Below are 20380 nucleotides of genomic sequence, written 5' to 3' on the forward strand. Positions count from 1 at the left end.
AAACTTTATTTGCCACAATAAAAAAAAAAAAACACATCGAAAGGCTCTTAAAAAACCATATTGATATATTGGTAGATGAGACAGAAAAATCATTCTCTGAATTAAATTGTTTCTAGTGGTTTCTAGATGCCTTACAGTCTAAGATGATACATTCAATTACTATGTTGTCATTACACAATCATGTCCCGTTGTATCTCTATCCAAATGCAATTCCATCACTGCTGTTAAAAGGTGTTCTGGGGTTTGAATATTGGTGACCATGCCTTATGTATCCCCATGAAGACAAGTTTCTTATATGTACTCAGCATAAGAAAATAACACATTCTGTTATTAACAAAAATTCAGCATTTCACAGATATAATGCAAAGCGGTCTCTATCAGCTGTCCAATCAGTCCTGGTGTACACAATTTCAGTTTCCCCTAAACACGAACCCAGTAACTAATGACTTGGTGTCGGGTGGCGGCCATCTTGGATTTCTGTGTGAGATCGTGGAGCTGAGTTTCTGTCTGTCTCTGCTGTGTGCCTGTAGCCACGCCCCCTGTCCTCAGCTCAGAGACTCACTGATTACGTCCTGCTGGCACATGGTGAGCAGAGAGAGAGGCTGCAAACTGCAAGCTACAAGGAGATAAGTGATGAAGGGGAAGGCAGGCACATAGCTGTGAGATGTACCAGAGCTGTACGTGTAATAGACATCTAATGGATCTCATGATCTGTGAGATTTAGTAAAGCTGTGTGTGCAATAGGTATCTCATTATCTCTGATCTGTCTCATCTCAGAAGTCATATGAAAGTGTATATACACCTGTACCCTGATAATGCAACCACATTGTCACCCTACAGAACTAGATGGATAATTCAGTAATGTGTCTGCTTAGAGAGTCCCTGCCCACAACCTGGGATTTTACATTGAGAAGCATAGAGAGTGATAGGAGCTAAAACAGCAATAAAACTGAGTAAATTGTAAAGTAAGGGGTTAAAATGATCTTTATTGTGTTAACATCTCTAGGGGATTGAGATGTGAGAATTTTCTTTCATGGGAAAACCCCTTTAAGATAGGCTTGTGACCATCATTGATCAGCTGTTCAAAATGGCATTTGCTACCCAATACTAGAATGTTATGCCCACAATTGGGGTTCCATGTCCTACAAATACTCCCAATGTTGCCTTGTTTGTGTCTATGAAACTGGTTTTCTTTATAAGGAAATTCTTTATAATGTATGAGAATGATTCACTCCTGTCAATAATCAAAATTTGACAGTATCTGTCTCTTGATACTTGAAACGAATGAGCCACTTGTAGTAAGGCATATGATATATATATGCTCTAAGGGTATCTTAGAGCTGTTAATCTATGTATCCACAAACTTAACTGAGGTTTATGGTAGTCTAAAAGAAATCACTTAGCTGAATCCCAATGTTCTATTATCAGTTCTCCTTTTATGAATTATTTGTGATATTCCTCATTCCATCTTAATGTTTTCTTGAGTCATCACTCCTGAAAGGTTTTCCTTCTAGTGAATATTTTAAAGGCTTTCCTTCACATTCACTTGCAGTGTCTATGATTTCTGCAGTTTAGGTTCAAATGGCTGGAGAACTGGGTTATGGAATATGTTGGTCCAGCATTTGCTCTTGAAAACCTCCTCCTAGCACTGTACTAGATTATCCTCCGGAAACTGGACAATTTCAATACAGGCGGTCCCCTACTTAAGAACACTCGACTTACATACAACCCCTAGTTACAAACGGACCACTGGATATTGGTAATTTATTGTGCTTTAGTTCTAGGCTACAATGATCAGCTGTAACAGTTAGCACAGGCGTCTGTAATGAAGCTTTAGTGTTAATCCTGATTCTTATGACAACCCAACATTTTTAGAATCCAATTGTCATAAAGACAAAAAAGTTCTGGCTGGGATTACAATGATAAAATATACAGTTCCGACTTACATACAAATTCAACTTAAGAACAAACCTACAGACCCCATCTTGTATGTAACCTGGGGACTGCCTGTAGTTGTTACTCGAGATGGCGGATCTTAACCCCTTAAGGACGCAGGGTTTTTTCGCTCATATCTCGCTTTCCACCTTCCATAACTTTTTCATTTTTACGTGTACAGACCTGTGTGAGGGCTTATTTTGTGCGTAACAAATTTTACTTTCCCGTAATGTTGTTTATATTAACATGCCATGTACTGCGAAGCTGAAAAAAAATTCCAAATGTGGAAAAATTGAAATAAAACGTTCTTATGGGCTCAGTTTTTACGACTTTGACTGTGCACTCAAAATAACACCTCAGCTTTATTCTTTGGTTCGGTGCGATCGCGGTGATACCAAATTTATATAGGTTATATTGTTTTTTTTATACATTTTCAAAAATGAAACAAATGTGTACAAAAAAGGAAAAAAATTTTGCCATCTTCTAAAGCTAATAACTTTTTCATACTTTGGCGCACGGAGCTGTGTGAGGTGTAATTTTTTGCGAAATGAGCCGACCTTTACATTGCTACAATTTTTAGGTCTGTGCAACATTTTGATAATTTTTTATTCCATTTTATATGTGATGTAAAAAGGTGTAAAAGTCGCATTTCGGACATTTGGGCGCCATTTTACGTCTCGGAGGTCACCGCCGGCCGTAACTGTTTTTATATTTTGATAGGTCGGGCATTTTGGGACGCGCCGATACCTAATGTGTCTGTGATTTTTCCTGTTTATTATGTTTTATATCAGTTCTAGCGAAAGGGGGGGATTTGAATTTTTAATATTTGATTAATTTTTTTTATTTTTTAAACTTTTTTTTTCTTTTTTTTTTCCTAGATGGTCAGATCGCTCCTACCATATACTGCAATACTACTGTATTGCAATATATGGCATTTTTGCAGCTCATTCATTACAATGAGCCACTGGCTCATTGTAACGAATCTGCAGATGCCAGATAGCCTCGGGTCAAGCGAAGAACCGAGGCTACCATGGCAACCGATCGTCATCGGGGGGGGGCGGCGATCATAATAAAGATGGCGGTGCCTGCGAGCCGCCGCCATTTAAATGCCGCCGGCGACCATGTCGGCGGCAACGAAAGGGTTAATAGCCGCGATTGGCGCAAGCACCGACCGCGGTTATTAGCGGTGGGGGTTTGCTGCAATATGCAACAACCCCCACCTCTGTATGAAGAGGACTCAGCCCGTGAGCCCTCTTCATACATCCCCTATACCTCTGCGCCGTAGAGCTACGGCGCAGAGAGTTGAGGGGTTAAAGAGGGCAGCTCTGGAAAGAGTTATTTTTCTTGATCATCAGACTGGCAGTGTTTCACTTTAAATTGTTTTTCTTTTGTATACCTATATTTGTTGCTAAAGCAAGTGGGATTATTCTGTTTTTTTATCTGATGAATTCTGAAGAATGTTGCTGAAATCATTGTCATATTGAGATTTTGTACTTAAAGGACACCTGTCATCAGGTCTGTGTCACTAGTTCCGTCACCAACTACCTGTTGGAGCAGCTCACAAGATTCCCATCACAGCCTTTATCTAGTCAGTTCATACAATAATCATTATAAAATCCTCTTTTCTTTATTATGTAAATGAGGCTGGTCACATGGTCAGAGGCAGTGATGTCACCGCTGTTCCCCCTCCCCTCTCCTCCTCCTGCTCATGTCTGTGTGTAATGTATAGTTAAGCATTGCTAGTGTTTGTGCTGCATCTGCTGACATGTTCTCTCCTCCCATACACATGTGTGAGACACAGACATCAGCTACACAAGTACCTGACATGTTCTGCTATAACATGGCTGCCTGGAGCTGTTGTATCTCTCCTATACACACACAGGCTGCAGGGGGTACCAGGAAACACATGGAGGAACTATTACACCATTATACCTCACACCATTATACAGGCTATCAGTCATGTGTATAGGAGTATCTCATACACACAGGCTGCAGGGGGCGCCAGCACCAGGAAGCACACGGAGGAGCCATTACACCATTATACAGGCTGTCAGTCAAGCACTGGGGGTGTGGCTGTGCCTCCCACTCATGAATAAACCGGACAGCTTGAATATGCTAATAACTCATTGGACATTTTACAGGTCATTTGCATACAGCTTTAGGACCTCATTGCTTAGGTTTACAGGCATGTAGAGGGACAATGAAGGGATAGAGGCAATGCTTTCTAATGGCAGTTTATGAAAATATATTTAGTTTAGGGGGGTTATTTTGCCTGACGGTTTCTCTTTAATCATAACATTAGAACATTTATTAAATAATTTTATAAATGAATTGTAAGAATGATACAATACACTTTGTAAAATATTTTATTGATAAAAAGCACTGATGTGTCCTGTTTTTTTTCTCATTTTCCTTGTATGTATTGCAGTCCCTAAGATAAAGTTTCTAGTTATTTAACCCCTTACAGTCACTCTGCTTGTAGAGTTCAATTGTCCAAGGAAATATTATCAGTCTTAAACTCCTCACTTTATCTGGTATAAGCTGGACATTGTAAATTACAAAGGCTACGGTTATAACCAAGCACTATTGAATTCTGTATAAGAAAATGAATTCTTCAAAAGTTTGGTTATGCTTGAATAAATGGTCTCCAGAATGTCATGGAATATGACAATCCCATAGAATGGAAAGTGACAAAGTATAAAAAAAATAAAAAATCACAATTCCTGGGGCATCAGTGTGGAAATAATAATTTTTTATATTTCATCAAAGTTGTTTTCCCCTCCTTAAACTAATTGCATAACTAGGTAGAGATGGCAAACTCTATAGTACACTTTGATGTAATCCATAGTCTTGACAGAGAGAAAATTTACTTTTGTCTGACATAATGGATTAGATGTCTGATGACGACTACTGCTTATTTTGATTATCAGAATCCATACCCTGCACCACCCTTATGACAGTCCTTTTTCTGTGTTACAGATAGTTAATGTTACAACCCAGTTATTGCCCAGTGGGCACTCATGACCCATTAGCTTTTCAAATATGTTTCTTACTCTGCAAATACCTCGGTCCATGGCATTGTTTGCACCCATAAAATATTTGTTTTACTGCAGCAACAGCTTAACCAGGCTCCCTTCAATGTTTCCATAAATTATAGTCAATTGTGCACGGGCCATATGTGGTGAATCTCTATGGAGAGGGGAGGGGTCAACCCTCTTCCTCTCCATTGCAGCAGACGTGTGCCCGCCCAGCTATGGCACGGCGGACATAAATACATGTAAATTCCGCCTAGGTCCTCAAAAAGTATTGAGGTTATTATTGCATATATTGATAATAACTAATACTAATGCGGTTGCATTGACGCGCTGTTTGTGTCATGCTTACGCGCCGTTTGTGCCACGGTTACCGCTTACGCAGCATTTATGGCATGGTTATGCTTATGCAGCGTTTGGGGCACGGTTACGTGGTGTGTGTATCACGATCACGCTGCATATGCATATTTACACTTGGCGTTTGCATCACATTTGCGCTTACGTGGCATTTTAATTACGTTTACACAATGTTGTGTCACGGTAATGCTTAAGTGGCATTTGCATCACGTTTACGCTTACTCAGCGGTTGCATAACATTTACTTTTATGAGGTGTGTGCGTAGCGTTTACACTTGTCAGGTGTTTGCGTAATGTTTACGCAGAGGTTTCATCACATTTACGAGGCGTTTGCGTAACATTTACACTTATGAAGAGTTTGCGTAACGTTTATGCACCGTTTTTATCATGTTTACAAGGCATTTGCGCAATGTTTACGCTTACAAAGCGTTAGTGTCACATTTGTCATTACGTTTGCTTCACATTTGAGACACTTTAACGCTTACGTTGCTTCTGCATCATACAAGGCGTTTGCGCAGCGTTTACGCTTACAAAGCGTTAGTGTCACGTTTGTCATTACGAGCCGTTTGCTTCACATTTGCGACACTTTAACGCTTACGTTGCTTCTGCATCACACAAGGCGTTTGCGCAACGTTTACGCTTACAAAGCGTTAGTGTCACGTTTGCGCTTATGCAACGTTTACGTCATGTTTATGCTTACGCAGCATTTACATCACATTTTTTGCGCAACGTTACGCTTAAGGCGCTTTTTCATCATATTTATGCTTACGTTTGCCCTTATGTGGCTTTTGTGTCACATCTATGTTTACAAGGCGCTTGCGTCACATTTATGTTTACACGGCATTTGTGTCACATTTACGCTGTTTGCGGCATGCTCATGTAGTGTATGCGTCATGTTTGTGCTTATGCTGCATTTGCATAACGTTTACACTTATGCAGCGTTTGCGTCATGTTTAGGCTAACAAGGTGTTTGCATCACGTTTCCGTGACAATTATTTCACGTTAACACTTACACTGAATTTGTGTCACGGTTACGCTTCGCTGCATTTGTTGCACACTTCCGCCTATGTGCTGTTTGTCTCACATTTATGTTTGCGTTCATGCGTATGCACCATTTGTGGCGTGTTTACGTGCATGCAGTGTTTGAGGTTTTGCTTATGTAAACTGTACTTGCGTTTGCGACGTGATTACACTTCCGTGCCAAGTGGTTCAAACATGTGTTCGAAAAATTGACAAACTTCAACTCACATAAAACTGATGAACCTCTTCCTAGGTTATTTTTTTAGTGTGTTTTGAGCAGTCTTTTTTTATTTATTTTTTTACCTCTGGAACACAATTTATCACTTATCTGAGGCAGCAAAAAAAAAGAGTAAAATATCAACATATTACTTGATTGATGACTTTTTAACTATAATGAGATAATTTATTTTGCTTTTCTTTTGAAGGAAATGATCATTGATAAAGTGAAAGGACAAGATGTCCCACGGTACCTGATATATGACATCATCAAATTTAGTGTGAGTATTCTGGACTTCTTTACCTTTTTATGTCCCTGGATGATTTGTATGGGATGACAGCAATGTTTTAGTTACTACATTGACTTTTTTTCTTGTGATTTATATTTCTGCTCTTGTGGGAAAGCAGGTTCTATTGAATTTATGCTTCATTGCATTGGCTTTGTCATGTTGAGGCAGTGCCAGAATCCTAACTAAATGCTGTCAAAAAGTCCACACCGTAAGTCAGAGCTATCCTTTACAAGCACTGAATGATGAAAGGTTATGTCAAGATGATTCCTGTTTCCCCCTCCCATACCTGGAAAAACTCACACTGTTTATTTTCTGTAACAAAAAGGCAAGGTTTGATACACTTACTTCACCACCAAGAAACCAATACAATTTCCATTAGACAATTATGATTTTTTTTTCCATTTCCATATTAGAATCATTTACAGGCAGTCCCCTACTTAAGAACACTCGACTTACATATGACCCCTAGTTAAAAACGGACCTCTGTATATTAGTAATTTATTGTGCTTTAGTGCTAGGCTACAACAATCAGCTGTAACCGTTATCAAAGGTGTCTGTAATGAAGATTTATTGTTAATCCTGGTTCTTCTGACAACCCAACATTTTTAAAATCCAGTTGTCACAGAGACCAAAAAAGTTCTGGCTGGGATTACAATGATAAAATATACAGTTCCGACTTACATACAAATTCAACTTAAGAACAAACCTACAGAACCTATCTTGTATGTAACCTGGGGACTGCCTGTAATGGCAGAAATGAATATGACATGACAGAGGCTGTCAGTCTTTACCCAATTCTTGCATAAATAAGTTTATTAGTTAATGGCATATCACATTCATATAATGTGATTAATGTGATTTAATAATACAACACTGACTTGGGTCTTCCCATTTCAACAAATGAATGTTATTTGTTTATATTATAAAAAGTTATACTATTTTCCAATATACTTTTAGTATCAATTCCTCACTCTTTTCTAGATCTCTGCTTGCTGTCATTCTATAAAAAGCTCCTATTTTATTTCCAGTGGACAGAAATCTGACCATGGTCACACAAGTGCACGGCCCGTTATATCACAGAGGGTAATGGATTATAATTAGCCATGCACCTGTGTAATCGGGTCAGATTTTGTCCACTGGAAGTAACATAGAAAACTTTCTATAGAATGACCGCAAGAACAGATCTATAAAAGAGTGAGGAATTGATACAGAAAGTATATTGGAAAATTGTATAACATTTTTTTTATAATAGAAGCAATTACATGCATTTGCTGAAATGGGAACACCCCTTTAACCTTTCAGATCTGCTTTTGCATTTGTTGAAGTTTTCTCCAATAATGAAATTGTAGAAAAATTTAATAATTTGGAATTTCTTCATAACTATACATGGTACCATGCCTATGGTGTGTGTGTGTGTGTGTATATGTGTGTGTGTGTGTGTGTGTATATATATATATATATTACATATAAAATAAGAAAAAATGGCAGCACTCCGAGATTCAATGTGGTCAAAAACGTACTATTTTATTCCAGCATGTGCCAAGCAACGTTTCAGCTCCCAAAGCCTGGAGCCTTTCTCAAGCAAAGGTGTATACAACAGTGGTACAATTTAAGGAAGTGACATCATTCCTCTTATTGACAACAAGTGCACAATACAATATATATACAGTGTTAAGGATACAAATTTGTTTGGAGCATCAAAATACAATAATAGAATGTGACAACAGTGTGGTGTATTCACAGTGTAATCGCTATTAATCGCTCACCAAGGAAATATGTTAACGGGTCCATCGGCGTTCCTAATAGTAGACTGCGCATGACAGTCACATGACAGACACGTGAATGATCACGTGATCGCTGTGAACGTAGTGGGACAAGAGAGGTCGGCGAACAGTAACTACTGTGTCGCTGTCGCCATATTGGATAGGGGAACGTGAGATAGGGTAAGTATATGGGAATATATCCCTAATGCATCTATAGTGAAACAACAGATGCCTAACGGTGAATGGTTCCAAAGGTGTCACGAGGAATACTAAAGTCTTCAGACCACCAAATATATGGTTATCTGAATAGACACAAATCCACACTCTGCAACCTTAATCGGACATTAATCCAAAGGATGCATCCCGGGGATTAAGTGGTACTCCTCAAACATTAGCGATTACACTGTGAATACACCACATTGTTGTCACATTCTATTATTGTATTTTGCTGCTCAAAACGAATTTGTATCCTTAACAGTGTATATATATTGTATTGTGCACTTGTTGTCAATAAGAGGAATGATGTCACTTCCTTAAATTGTACCACTGTTGTATACACCTTTGCTTGAGAAAGGCTCCAGGCTTTGGGAGCTGAAACGTTGCTTGGCACATGCTGGAATAAAATAGTACGTTTTTGACCACATTGAATCTCGGAGTGCTGCCATTTTTTCTTATTTTATACGTTGGATGAACTGTGATCCCGGTTCTGGGAACGTGCACCTGAGTGATATTTTTGTATTATTGAGTGCTGCTATAATATATAAATTACTATTTCTATACGTTTTAACACCTATATTGGCCTTGAGCCTCATTAGTCCACTTTCCCAGCAAGCTTTGATATATAACGTTCACTCTTTACACTCTCCAATAATGCACATCACAAGAAGATCTTCATTGAAAGGTGGTAATGTGGTTTTCTAATTCACTGGTTAAAACCGGTTTTAATTAAAATTGGCCCTAAAGGTTTTTTTCCCAGTTTCTTCAAATAAATTATTAATTGTATCAGGAAAAGTCTATGCATTTTAACAGCATACTGATTAAGAGATAGCTTTATGGCTCATTGTTTTGTCCATCACATAACCATGTACTGGTTTTTAACCGTTGTAATAAAAAATCAAATTACAACACAAAGTACTAGGAAACAGTATGAATTTAGGTTATGGAGGTGCATGGAATTGCTGGCATGACACATTTCCATTGCAATTACAAATTATGGTTGCAGCGATGGAACAGGAGCTTTTATAGAAAGAACATTGAGAAATTTTTAGGAAGCATCATTTCTAAGTATGTAATGTAAATAGACGTCTTATGTTCCTTTTAACAATGGCAGATCTTTATAATAACCAATGTTGACATTGAGTACAATGTGACACCATGGCTCTACCTGTTGTATGTCATTATCCTACAGAAGCACACATGAAATTCAATGAATAGCATTTCCACTTACTGATTCACTTTTTCTTTACAGTGAAAACCATTCTCTTAGTGGAAAAAGGGTTATTAACCCCTTCCCGACATTTGACGTAATAGTACTGCATGGCGGGAGGTGCGTTCCCGCAAAATGCAGTATTATTACGTCAAGCTTCTGGCGCCGGCTCCTGAACGGAGCCGGCGCCAGAAGCTGCGGGTGTCGGCTATATATTATAGCCGACACCTGCCTCTAACACCCGCGATCGGAGATTTCTCCGATCGCGGGTGTTAACCCCTAACACGCCGCGGTCGCGCTGACCGCGGCGTGTCAGAGGCATTTAAATGTTATCTGATGGGAATCGGACCCCCCCGCGGCGCTTACCGGGGGGGTCCGCTGCTCCGATCGCAGCCCCGGGACTGCCGGTGCCCGGGGCTGCGAGATCTTCATCCGGAAGCCGGGTCCTGCCTTCTGGCAGGACCCGGCTGTAAGACACTGGGCATGCGCAGCATGCTCAGTGTCTTACATTACACAGTGCAATACATCTGTATTGCACTGTGTAACCTGTAAAATAGCTTGAACAAGTGATCAGAAGATCACTTGTTCAAGCTTAGATGTCAGTAACTGGAAAAAAAGTAAAAATAAATAAATAAAGGTTTTTTAAAATAAAAATAAATAATAAAAGAAAGTGAAAGTCCCCCCAAACACCACATTTCCCTTTACACATGTAATAAAGTATAAAATACACTAAATCACAAAAAAAACCCACTTATTTGGTATCGCCGCGTCCGTAACAATCTGTACAATAAATCCTAATCATAATTGGACCCTCTAGGTGAACGTGGTAAAAAAAAAAACCCAAAAACTTGCCAAAAATTAAAACTTTTTATCAAAATGCTTTACAAAAAATGTTCTAAAAAGTGATCCGAAAAAGTTACAAGCGCCAAAATGATACCACTGAAAAGAACAACTTGTCACGCAAAAAATAAGCTCACAACCAGCTCCGTCAACCAAAAAATACTATAGTTATGCTGCTATAAAGATGGCAATACTAAAACAAATGCAATTTTTTCTATTCTAGTTTTCCTTCAATAAAATTGGACAAATAAAAATAAAACTATATAAATGAGGTATCACCGTAATCGTAGTGATCCGTAGAATAAAAATAATATATTATTGTTATGCTACAGCGAACACCCCCCCAAAAAAATGCTAAAAATCCAAAACAAGAATTGATGATTTTATTTTCCTACACACGAAAAAACTTAATAAAATTGCTTCGATAAGCTAAACACCCTCTAAAATAAAGTTTTTTTTACAGTGCATCGCGTCTCGCAAAAAATAAGCCCTTATTTGTCTAAATTGCTTAAAAAATAAAGATTGTATAGCCTATTCCCAACGCGCGTTGTAATAGAACGGTGCGGCGGGTAGTGACTTGCCAACACCGGTCAGACACAGTGATCGGGGTAAGACGGCGGCTGTTCCTGACAGCCATCCATCCTGCCCCATGGACCAGAAGGGTTACGTCCCCCCCACACACCCCCAGTTTATTATCGCTGCTACTGGCTCATCAATTCAGACGAGCCGATAGCAGCGAATTTACTTATGACGTCAGTAATACCGATCACCATGTCTGTAGACACGGTGATCGGGGCAGGGTGGCGGCTGTTCCTGACAGCCACCAATTTTGCCTTGTGGTTCAGAGGGGTTTTGTTGCCCCCCTCTGTCCATGTTTGCCGCTATTGGCTGGTCGATTTGGTCCAGCTAAAAGCAGCAATATTCGTCACAATGGGCATCGCTAGAGTGAATAAGAGCAACACTTGGCGATAATTTCCCTACGAAAAACGAAGATATGGTACAAAAGCGCTGGCCGTGTACATTGTACAGATTACGCTGTACAACTCTTACGAGCTGTTCCAATATGCAGGTCCTGCCGTATCATTTCTCCGTTTTCAAGAGGAAGATATTAGGAAACTAATATTGGGACAAGAAGGACGGGGCTCCTGTACCTCTGGTTTAGATGTATTTTGTCAGGGCAGCATTTTCACGGTAAATTCTGCTGCTTCTAAAGGAAGGACTCAGAAAAGAGTTTGTTCCAAAAGAGGAGTTAGGATGGATACTATATACTAAGGATGGACACTATATACTAAGGATGGACACTATATACTAAGGATGGACACTATATACTAAGGATGGACACTATATACTACTAAGAGACCTGCGACAACTCCAAGTGTGACAAAAGTTTAGATGGTCCCCTGGTCTATTCTACCTCCTTATACGCAACACATTCACAATTCACGCCCAACCTGTTGTGAATTCAGTAAAATGAATAATTTAACAACTGGAAGGTCACGTTGCTCCCTATACCCCTCCATTATTTCATAAGGGGCGCCACATAACGGGCACTGAACGTTCCAGAAATAATTGCAATTTCCATCTTGGACTCCATCGCACATCGTATTTGGAAACCACCTGTATGTTCAAATGCTCATTTCACGACGTGTATTACACTACACCACATATTACACCTTGCTAAATTCCCCAAGGGGTGTACATTCAACAATTAGGGTCACTTTTTGGGTTTTCCTCTGCTTTGGTACCACTACGGCTCTCCAAATGTATCCTGACACATGTGAAGGATTTCTTGCAAATTTGTCCTCTAAAAGACAAACACCCCTCTTTTCCTCTACTGTGCGACCATAAAGCATTTTATATGCACATGTGGGGTACTTCTACACTCAGGAGAAATAGTTTTACACCTTTTTCGGGGTTATTTAATATATTATCCCTTGTGGCTTACAGAAATTAGGAGTAAAGTGACATTTATAGGAAAATTTTCACCTTTTTAATGTTTAGGGCCTAATTGGATCATTCACCTGTAGGGTCAAATACATATATTACACATTGCAAAATTCTCTAAGGGGTGTGTGTTCAAAAATTAGGGTCACTTTTCGGATTCTTATCTGTTTTATACCACTAGGGTTCTCCAAATGCATGTCAAACATTTCTGTCAAATTTGGCTTCTAAAAGGCAAACATCCCCCTTCCCTTTTACTGTGCGCCCATACAACATTTTATATACACATGTGAGGTACTTCTACACTCGAGAGAAATAGGTTTACACATTTTGGGGGGTTATTACATTTTTTTTATCCCTTGTGGCTATAAAAAATTAGGGGTACAATGACCTTTATAAGAAAATGTTCACCTTTGTCCTATTTAAGCCAAAATTAAATCAAACACCTATATGGACAAATACTCATATTACACCTTACTAAATTCTCTAAGGGGTGTGCTTTCCAAAATGGTGACACTTGTTGGGTTTCCCCTCTGTTTTGGTACCGCTACGGCTCTCTAAATGCATCCTGACACATGTAAAGGATGTTTGTCAAATTTGGCTTCTAAAAGGCCAACGCCCCTCTTTCCCTTCTGAGCTTCACTGCGTACCCATACAACATTTTATTTGCATGTGTGGGGCAATTTTATACTCGGGAGAAATGCTAGTACACATTTTTTGGGGTTGTTTCATCTTTAATGCCTTATGGGATACAAAAATTAGCCGTAAAAGTGACTTTTTTGGGAAAATGTTCATCTTTTTCCTTTTAGGGACCTAATTGAAGCAAACACCTGTAGGGGTAAATACACATATTACACCTAGCTAAATTCTCCAAAGGGTGCACTTTCCAAAATGGTGACATTTGTTGGGGTTCCCCTCTGTTTTGGTACCACTAGGGCTCTCCAAATGCATCCTGACACATGTAATGGATGATTGTCAAATCTGGCTTCTAAAAGGCCAAAGCCCCTCCTTCCCTTCTGAGCCCTACTGTGTACCCATACAACACTTTATATGCAAAAGTGGTGCAGTTCTGTGCTTAGGAGAAATAGTTTTACACATTTATGGGAGTTGTTTCATCTTTTATCCCTTGTGGCTTACAAAAATTTGGGGTAAAAGTGACTTTTTTGAGAACATTTTCACCTTTTTTCCCTTTTGGGGCCTAATTGAATCAAACACCTGTTTGGGCAAATACACAAATTACACGTTGCTAAACTCTCCAAGGGGTGTACTTTCCAGAATGGTGTCTCTTGTTGGGGCTTTCCTCTGTTTTGGTACCATTATGGATCTCCAAATGCATCCTGTCACATGAAAACTTTTCATCCATATTTGCCCTGCAAAAACGAAACAACGCTCTTTCCATTCCAAGTGCCCCCCTGTGCCCGTACAGCAGGGTACAGTGACAAAATGGGCATTGGCATGCTCAGGAGGAATTGCCCTAAACATGGTAAAATGCATTTTCCTTTTTAACCCATTGTGAAGGTGCAAATTTTAGTGTTCAATGAATCTATTGTAAGATAAAATTACATTTCTGTAATTTCACTTTCATTTATCTTTCACCCTCATGAAACGCTCAAAGGGTTAACAAAATTCCCAAAGGTTGTTATGAATATTTTGAGGGGTGTAGTTTCTAAAATGGTGTCATTTGTGGGGGTTTTCTATCATGTAGGCCTTATAAAGTCACTTCTAACTAAACTAACCCTCCAAAAGTAGGTTTTGATGATTTTCGTGAAAATCTGAAAAATTGCACCTAAAGTTATAAGCCTCCTAACATCCTAAAAAAAGGAAAAGATGTTTGAAAAATGATGCCAAGTTAAAGCAGACATATGGAAAATGTTAGTTATCAAGTTATTTTAGTGATATGACCAACTTTCCAAAAAGTAGAAAATTTTGAATTTTGAAAACATTGTTTTTTTCAAAATTTTTGGCAAATTTCCATTTATTTCATAAATAAATACTAAACATATTGATTAAATTTCTCTACCAACATGAAGTACAATGTGTCACGAAAAAACAATCTCAAAATCAACTGGATATGTTAAAGCGTTCCAAAGTTATAACCACTTAAATAGACACATGTCAGATTTTAAAAAATGGGCCGTGTCAGGAAGGTGAAAAGTGGCTTCAGCGTTAAGGGGTTAAAGGGTATAAGGGTATATGTGCACCAATAAACACAATTTATCTTGCAACTGTTATTAACTTTTTTCTGCCTTACTTTCCAAACTGAAATTATACCAACATGAAATAGAATGCTTTACATTTAACTGGAGATCTAATTTCTCAAAAATCCCTAAATGAAACTGGCAAGCTATCCTGAGTCATATCACACAGCTTCCTAAAAGTCGAGCATTGATTCATAGACGGATGCCTTATTTAATTTAGCGCTTGCTTCCATACTTGTTTCTTGGAAGACTGAGCACTATGGGCATAATGATTGGTGCAGAGGAATTAAAGCTCACAGATTTTGAAGTCTACCTCCTTTTCTTTGACTAACGTCCTCATTTTTGAATGTCCTAGATTACATTTTACAGGACATGGATCTATGGGGTCAATAGTATGCTTTGCCATCAATAGATCACATGGCCCTGCTTCTAAACAGACCCCTACACTGCCCACCCCTAGCTCTCCAGGTCTTGATTTTTCCTCTGGATATGGTGCTCTCTTTGGGAATCTACCATTAAAATCAAGAATGATAAACCAGGGACACTAAATCGTAGATTTGTGGCAATATTTGTTAAACAGGATCTTTTTCCTTTTAATATAAATTTTTATAATTATGCTAATGAGCTAGAAAGCTATGGGTGTGTGACAGAAGCTGTCTGTGCTCTGGCTCCACAAGATGTTGTTACACTGTGCAAGAGCATGTCTCGCCCTCTCCCTGCACTTCCGATAATCTCTGCAGTAGTGAGCACAATGGGGGAGGAGGAAGTGCTCCTTAAGCATGTAACAGCCTGAGCAGCTACATCCAAAGAGGCCCGTAACCTTTCAGGTTCATTAGCATAATTTTAAAAGTTTAAGGAACAAGGATAACAAATCTAAGAAAGTTACCAGACGAGTAAGTGTCTTTGGTTTATCATGCTAGATGTTGATGGTACATTTTCTTAGGTATTCAATTTTCATAGAAAAGAAAGGGCAAATGCCCACCAGGCCATGATGTAACAATGTTTCCGATTAGTAGATCACAATTTTGTCCTATTTTAGATAAATGTCTTCTAAGTGTCTTCGGCTTTCTTACTCCTCCTTATCTTTGCCTTGAGATTCTCTCAGCCACCCACTTCTGTTACTGGCCTAAATTTAAGTTGAGTAGTTACTGTTATATATTAGTTTGTTCATTATGTAGTGTAGTGTTATTGATTAATTGTTCACTTTCATTCAATAGGAGCACAGAGACACACAGCGAGATGTGCCCCATGAGAGAGGAGGACTGGGGTGCTGTTTTCTTTATGTTGATTGCCTGTCACCCTGGTGGAGCCCATGCCTCGCCACTTGCTAAATGACAATGGGATTCTCATTTTGGGCGTTCTCTTCTAAAAAGAAACCTGTTAGGGGAGTTTTGAATAGAAAACAACTTGCTGGTCTGAAATAGCCCTATAGAGGATCAGTTTGTGTCTAGGTTAAAGAAAAAACAAATCACTATACCTCTGATGTTAAACCTTTTATAGACTGAGTGGCCAAATTACAACCAAAACCCACTTATTTATTGCAAAGTGCCTACATGGCAATTAAGCAGTGAATTCTTGCTCCCATCTCTGTCATAGCTTTCAATTGTATCAGTATCCTGAGAACACCAATACAGTAGAAAGGACAACAAATTCGTGTTCCCTGAATAGGAAGAATTGTCGGGCCTGGAGCCGTATCTACAATGATAATCCAGATCTGCCCGCACCTTCCCATTCCTCCTGTAGTCTCAGGCAGCTCTGTCACTTTAAGATGGTGCTGAGCACAGCAAGTCCTGAGCTGTCTTGGAATCCATGAAGATACCTTGTGTCCTCTTTGTTGATGCCTTTGGTGCCCACAGACAGGGCTCTGAATGAAACTCCTCACACCCGTGCCATAGGTTCGTCATCACTGCTCTACATACTTAGAGGCAGACAGGAAATCAAACAGGCAGTGTCTCATGTATGTTGGCAATCATTATTGAGGTTTATCTACATGTATACTAATGAAAAGAACCCACTTAATGTTAGATGGTCAAAGGCAACCCAATATATCTGATACCAACCTCCCTGTCATACATTAGGCTGATCTACTGTTTCTCTCTGCTGCCGCACCCAAAAAATCCCTTATATTTCTGTTTTGTTTAGTATTGTATTTATTACAATGTGATCTTCCTATTGCAGAGGGATTGGGTGAACATCCACCTTTTTAAAGAATATTTGAAGTTTATATATTTTAGGGGGGATCTTGGTAACTTTGGGCTGTACATCCTCATATCCCTTTCTTTTTCCTCTCCTGTCACTGACTGTTGGTGTGCAGCGCATGATTGAGTCGGTAGCTTGGCACCTAGAGTCTACATTTGTTCCGCAGGATGCCCCCTTTTATAATCCCACAGGATTTGACTTGTTCCAAATGCTCCCCCCAACACACACTTTCACTTCTTTCCTCTCTGTTATTTTTTGATAGCCATTAACTGCAAAGGCTTTTCAATCTAAAGATATAACATGCTGGAAGAAAGAAAATAATTATATTATGTTATATATTAAACTCAGCGATTTCACTTCTATACTAAACTTACTTTATTTTGCAGCTAGTTTAGATTTTTACCTTGCTTTGTAACATTACTGAAGCAGATTGCATGCTTTTGAAGTCATGTTGCAGCATAAACATCTTGATATGTGACTGCCCCCACTACTTCCTCCTTGGACTAAAATAGCTGTAAATGATAGGACCTCCATTATGTAGATAACTGTAGGGATGGCTCGCTAGAATGAAAGCTCTGCTCTGAAATGAGGCAGGTGAATAAAGAGAAGCAATTTGTATCATTTCTCTTAGAAAATAGAATAGGGTATTATAGAAATTGGAGTTATTGAACTCTAATTGTCAGATTCACCAAACCATAATTGAGGCTCACAATTTACAGTCTTTCTGCGTTTTCATTAAACCACAAATCCAATAATGTTGGCTGAAGTCATAGAGATGAGCATACAGACTTTTTCTCCATTGTGCTACCAAGGAGCAAATTATTTTACATGAAATTAACCCCTTGGGTTCTGAAGTAATATGGTTTAGTGAAATTGCATCAACTGTGAATATGATTTCCATAACTTTCCTGTCAATTGTTTGAATGAAAAACCTTAGCAGACATTGTGGCAGATTTATAAATTGTGTCCTAAGGTTAGTCAGTTTTACAAAAAGGGGCTATCTAGCCCTAAGGCACCATAACCAGGGAATAAAACTTAACCTTTATTGGTGTTAATGTTAAATGTACTGCGAACATAAATTTAAGGCTAAAAACACGGAGTATTCTAACTGCCAAGTATCTAGATAACCCAGTACTGGTCTCCGGATTGACCAGACTAGGTCTTAGGTTATATCACATATGTGTCTGTGGGGCAGGTATCAGCGATGGGTGTGAATTTAATATCACAGGTGAGACTAATAGTGATGGAATAGATGTGTCTTTGGACTGTTGAGGAAATGAAACCAGGAGGGTTGTTCTCACCTCCTGGTTAAATCAGTGGGGTTTGTCCACTGTTTTGTCCCAGTCAATTATTAGATAGTTGTTACTCCTATAATACTATGTCCCTACATGGGATCAGAGTGAGTTAGTCTTGTGCCACCGTATTTATCACTTAGTTGGTGGAAACTAATACCCCAAATGCCTTAATTCAGTTCAAAGATCCATTAGTCTCTTGCACCTGACAGGGTAGCATTCACACTGCAGAAACTGCTCTAGTGCTAGTCTGCCTCCTAGGTAAATTATTATTCTATCCTAGACTGGCATAAAATACTCCGCTGTTTAAAAATTGCTGCTCAAGCCCCCCAACATGTTTGGCCGAGTACACGACTTCATCAGGGGTAATGGGCTTAACTCGATAGAATTAACTAGGATAGAATAATAATTTACCTAGGAGGCAGACTAGCACTAGAGCAGTTTCTGCAGTGTGAATGCTACCCTGTCAGGTGCAAGAGACTAATGGATCTTTGAACTGAATTAAGGCATTTGGGGTATTAGTTTCCACCAACTAAGTGATAAATATGGTGGCACAAGACTAACTCACTCTGATCCCATGTAGGGACATAGTATTATAGGAGTAACAACTATCTAATAATTGACTGGGACAAAACAGTGGACAAACCCCACTGATTTAACCAGGAGGTGAGAACAACCCTCCTGGTTTCATTTCCTCAACAGTCCAAAGACACATATATTCCATCACTATTAGTCTCACCTGTGATATTAAATTCACACCCATCGCTGATACCTGCCCCACAGACACATATGTGATATAACCTAAGACCTAGTCTGGTCAATCCGGAGACCATTACTGGGTTATCTAGATACTTGGCAGTTAGAATACTCCGTGTTTTTAGCCTTAAATTTATGTTTGCAGTACATTTAACATTAACACCAATAAAGGTTAAGTTTTATGCCCTGGTTATGGTGCCTTAGGGCTAGATAGCCCCTTTTTGTAAAATGTAGTAATAGCCTACCAAGTGGAAATTTCCCAATTTTTTTTTTTTTGTATGGACCCCTAAGGTTAGTCAGTGCACAGGTAGACTAGACAGTCTTATTCTGTACCAGATTTATAAAAGTGTCTAATGCTGGATGATAAAGCTGTACTAGTATAAGAGTGTCTAGTTGTACTCCTATACCTCCTGTTAGTTGGCTTACTTTACGCCAGAAAATTCCAACACAGTTCTGTCCGGTTCAAAGTATTTCTGGCGTGGGGACATTTTTTTGCCGCGGGGCCACGCCCATTTCCTAGTCCACACCCATTTTGTCAAGCTAGCTGTAGGAGAGCAAGGAAACTGTCTAAAATCCTTTATAAATGTGGTGCAGAAAGGTTTTTTTAGTGCAAAAATACGACAGAATTCTGTTGTGGACAGAATAAATCTCCCCCATTGAGTATTATGTGAATGGTGCAAAAGTTGATTCCATTTTGTAAGTTTCTAGGCATGAGGAGTAACAATTTAGGCATGGTTCACTGCTTTCAAATAGCAATTTATAAGAATAGGGCACATTTACTACGAACATTTCACACTGCACTGTGTGCAGTTTGCCTGTGTATAGTGCATAGTGCCCAGATTCAGGATTCAGGGGCACTGCCCTGTCAGAGTGAACAACAACTTTTTTGGTGCATCTTTAACCAAGGGCGTGGGACACATTTCTGTCGGACTTTGCATGTTAAATCTGGTGCATGGTCCAACTGAGCACCGAAACGCCCCTTCAGTGCAGAAATTTGGGTTGCATATGGAATAGTGCAACCGCCTCTTAGCTCCTCCTCCTGTGGGCCTTCATATTGTTGCCTGGCCCCTAATCTCGATAGGTAACAATCACGGCATAGATCCATAGCCAAGTATG

At 39.2% G+C, this 20380-nt stretch overlaps 1 protein-coding gene across 1 annotated transcript in view; it reads left to right on the top strand.

Moving 5' to 3' along the window:
• Nucleotides 1–20380, top strand: part of RNGTT (RNA guanylyltransferase and 5'-phosphatase) — a 289029-nt gene that overhangs the window by 76357 nt on the left and 192292 nt on the right. Inside the window, exon 10 of the mRNA XM_072141974.1 lies at nt 6769–6840. Within this exon, the coding sequence (XP_071998075.1) occupies nt 6769–6840 (72 nt within the window). The remainder of the gene's footprint in view (nt 1–6768; nt 6841–20380) is intronic.

The sequence above is a fragment of the Engystomops pustulosus genome, chromosome 3 (assembly GCF_040894005.1).
Source record: "Engystomops pustulosus chromosome 3, aEngPut4.maternal, whole genome shotgun sequence".
Lineage (NCBI taxonomy): Eukaryota > Metazoa > Chordata > Amphibia > Anura > Leptodactylidae > Engystomops > Engystomops pustulosus.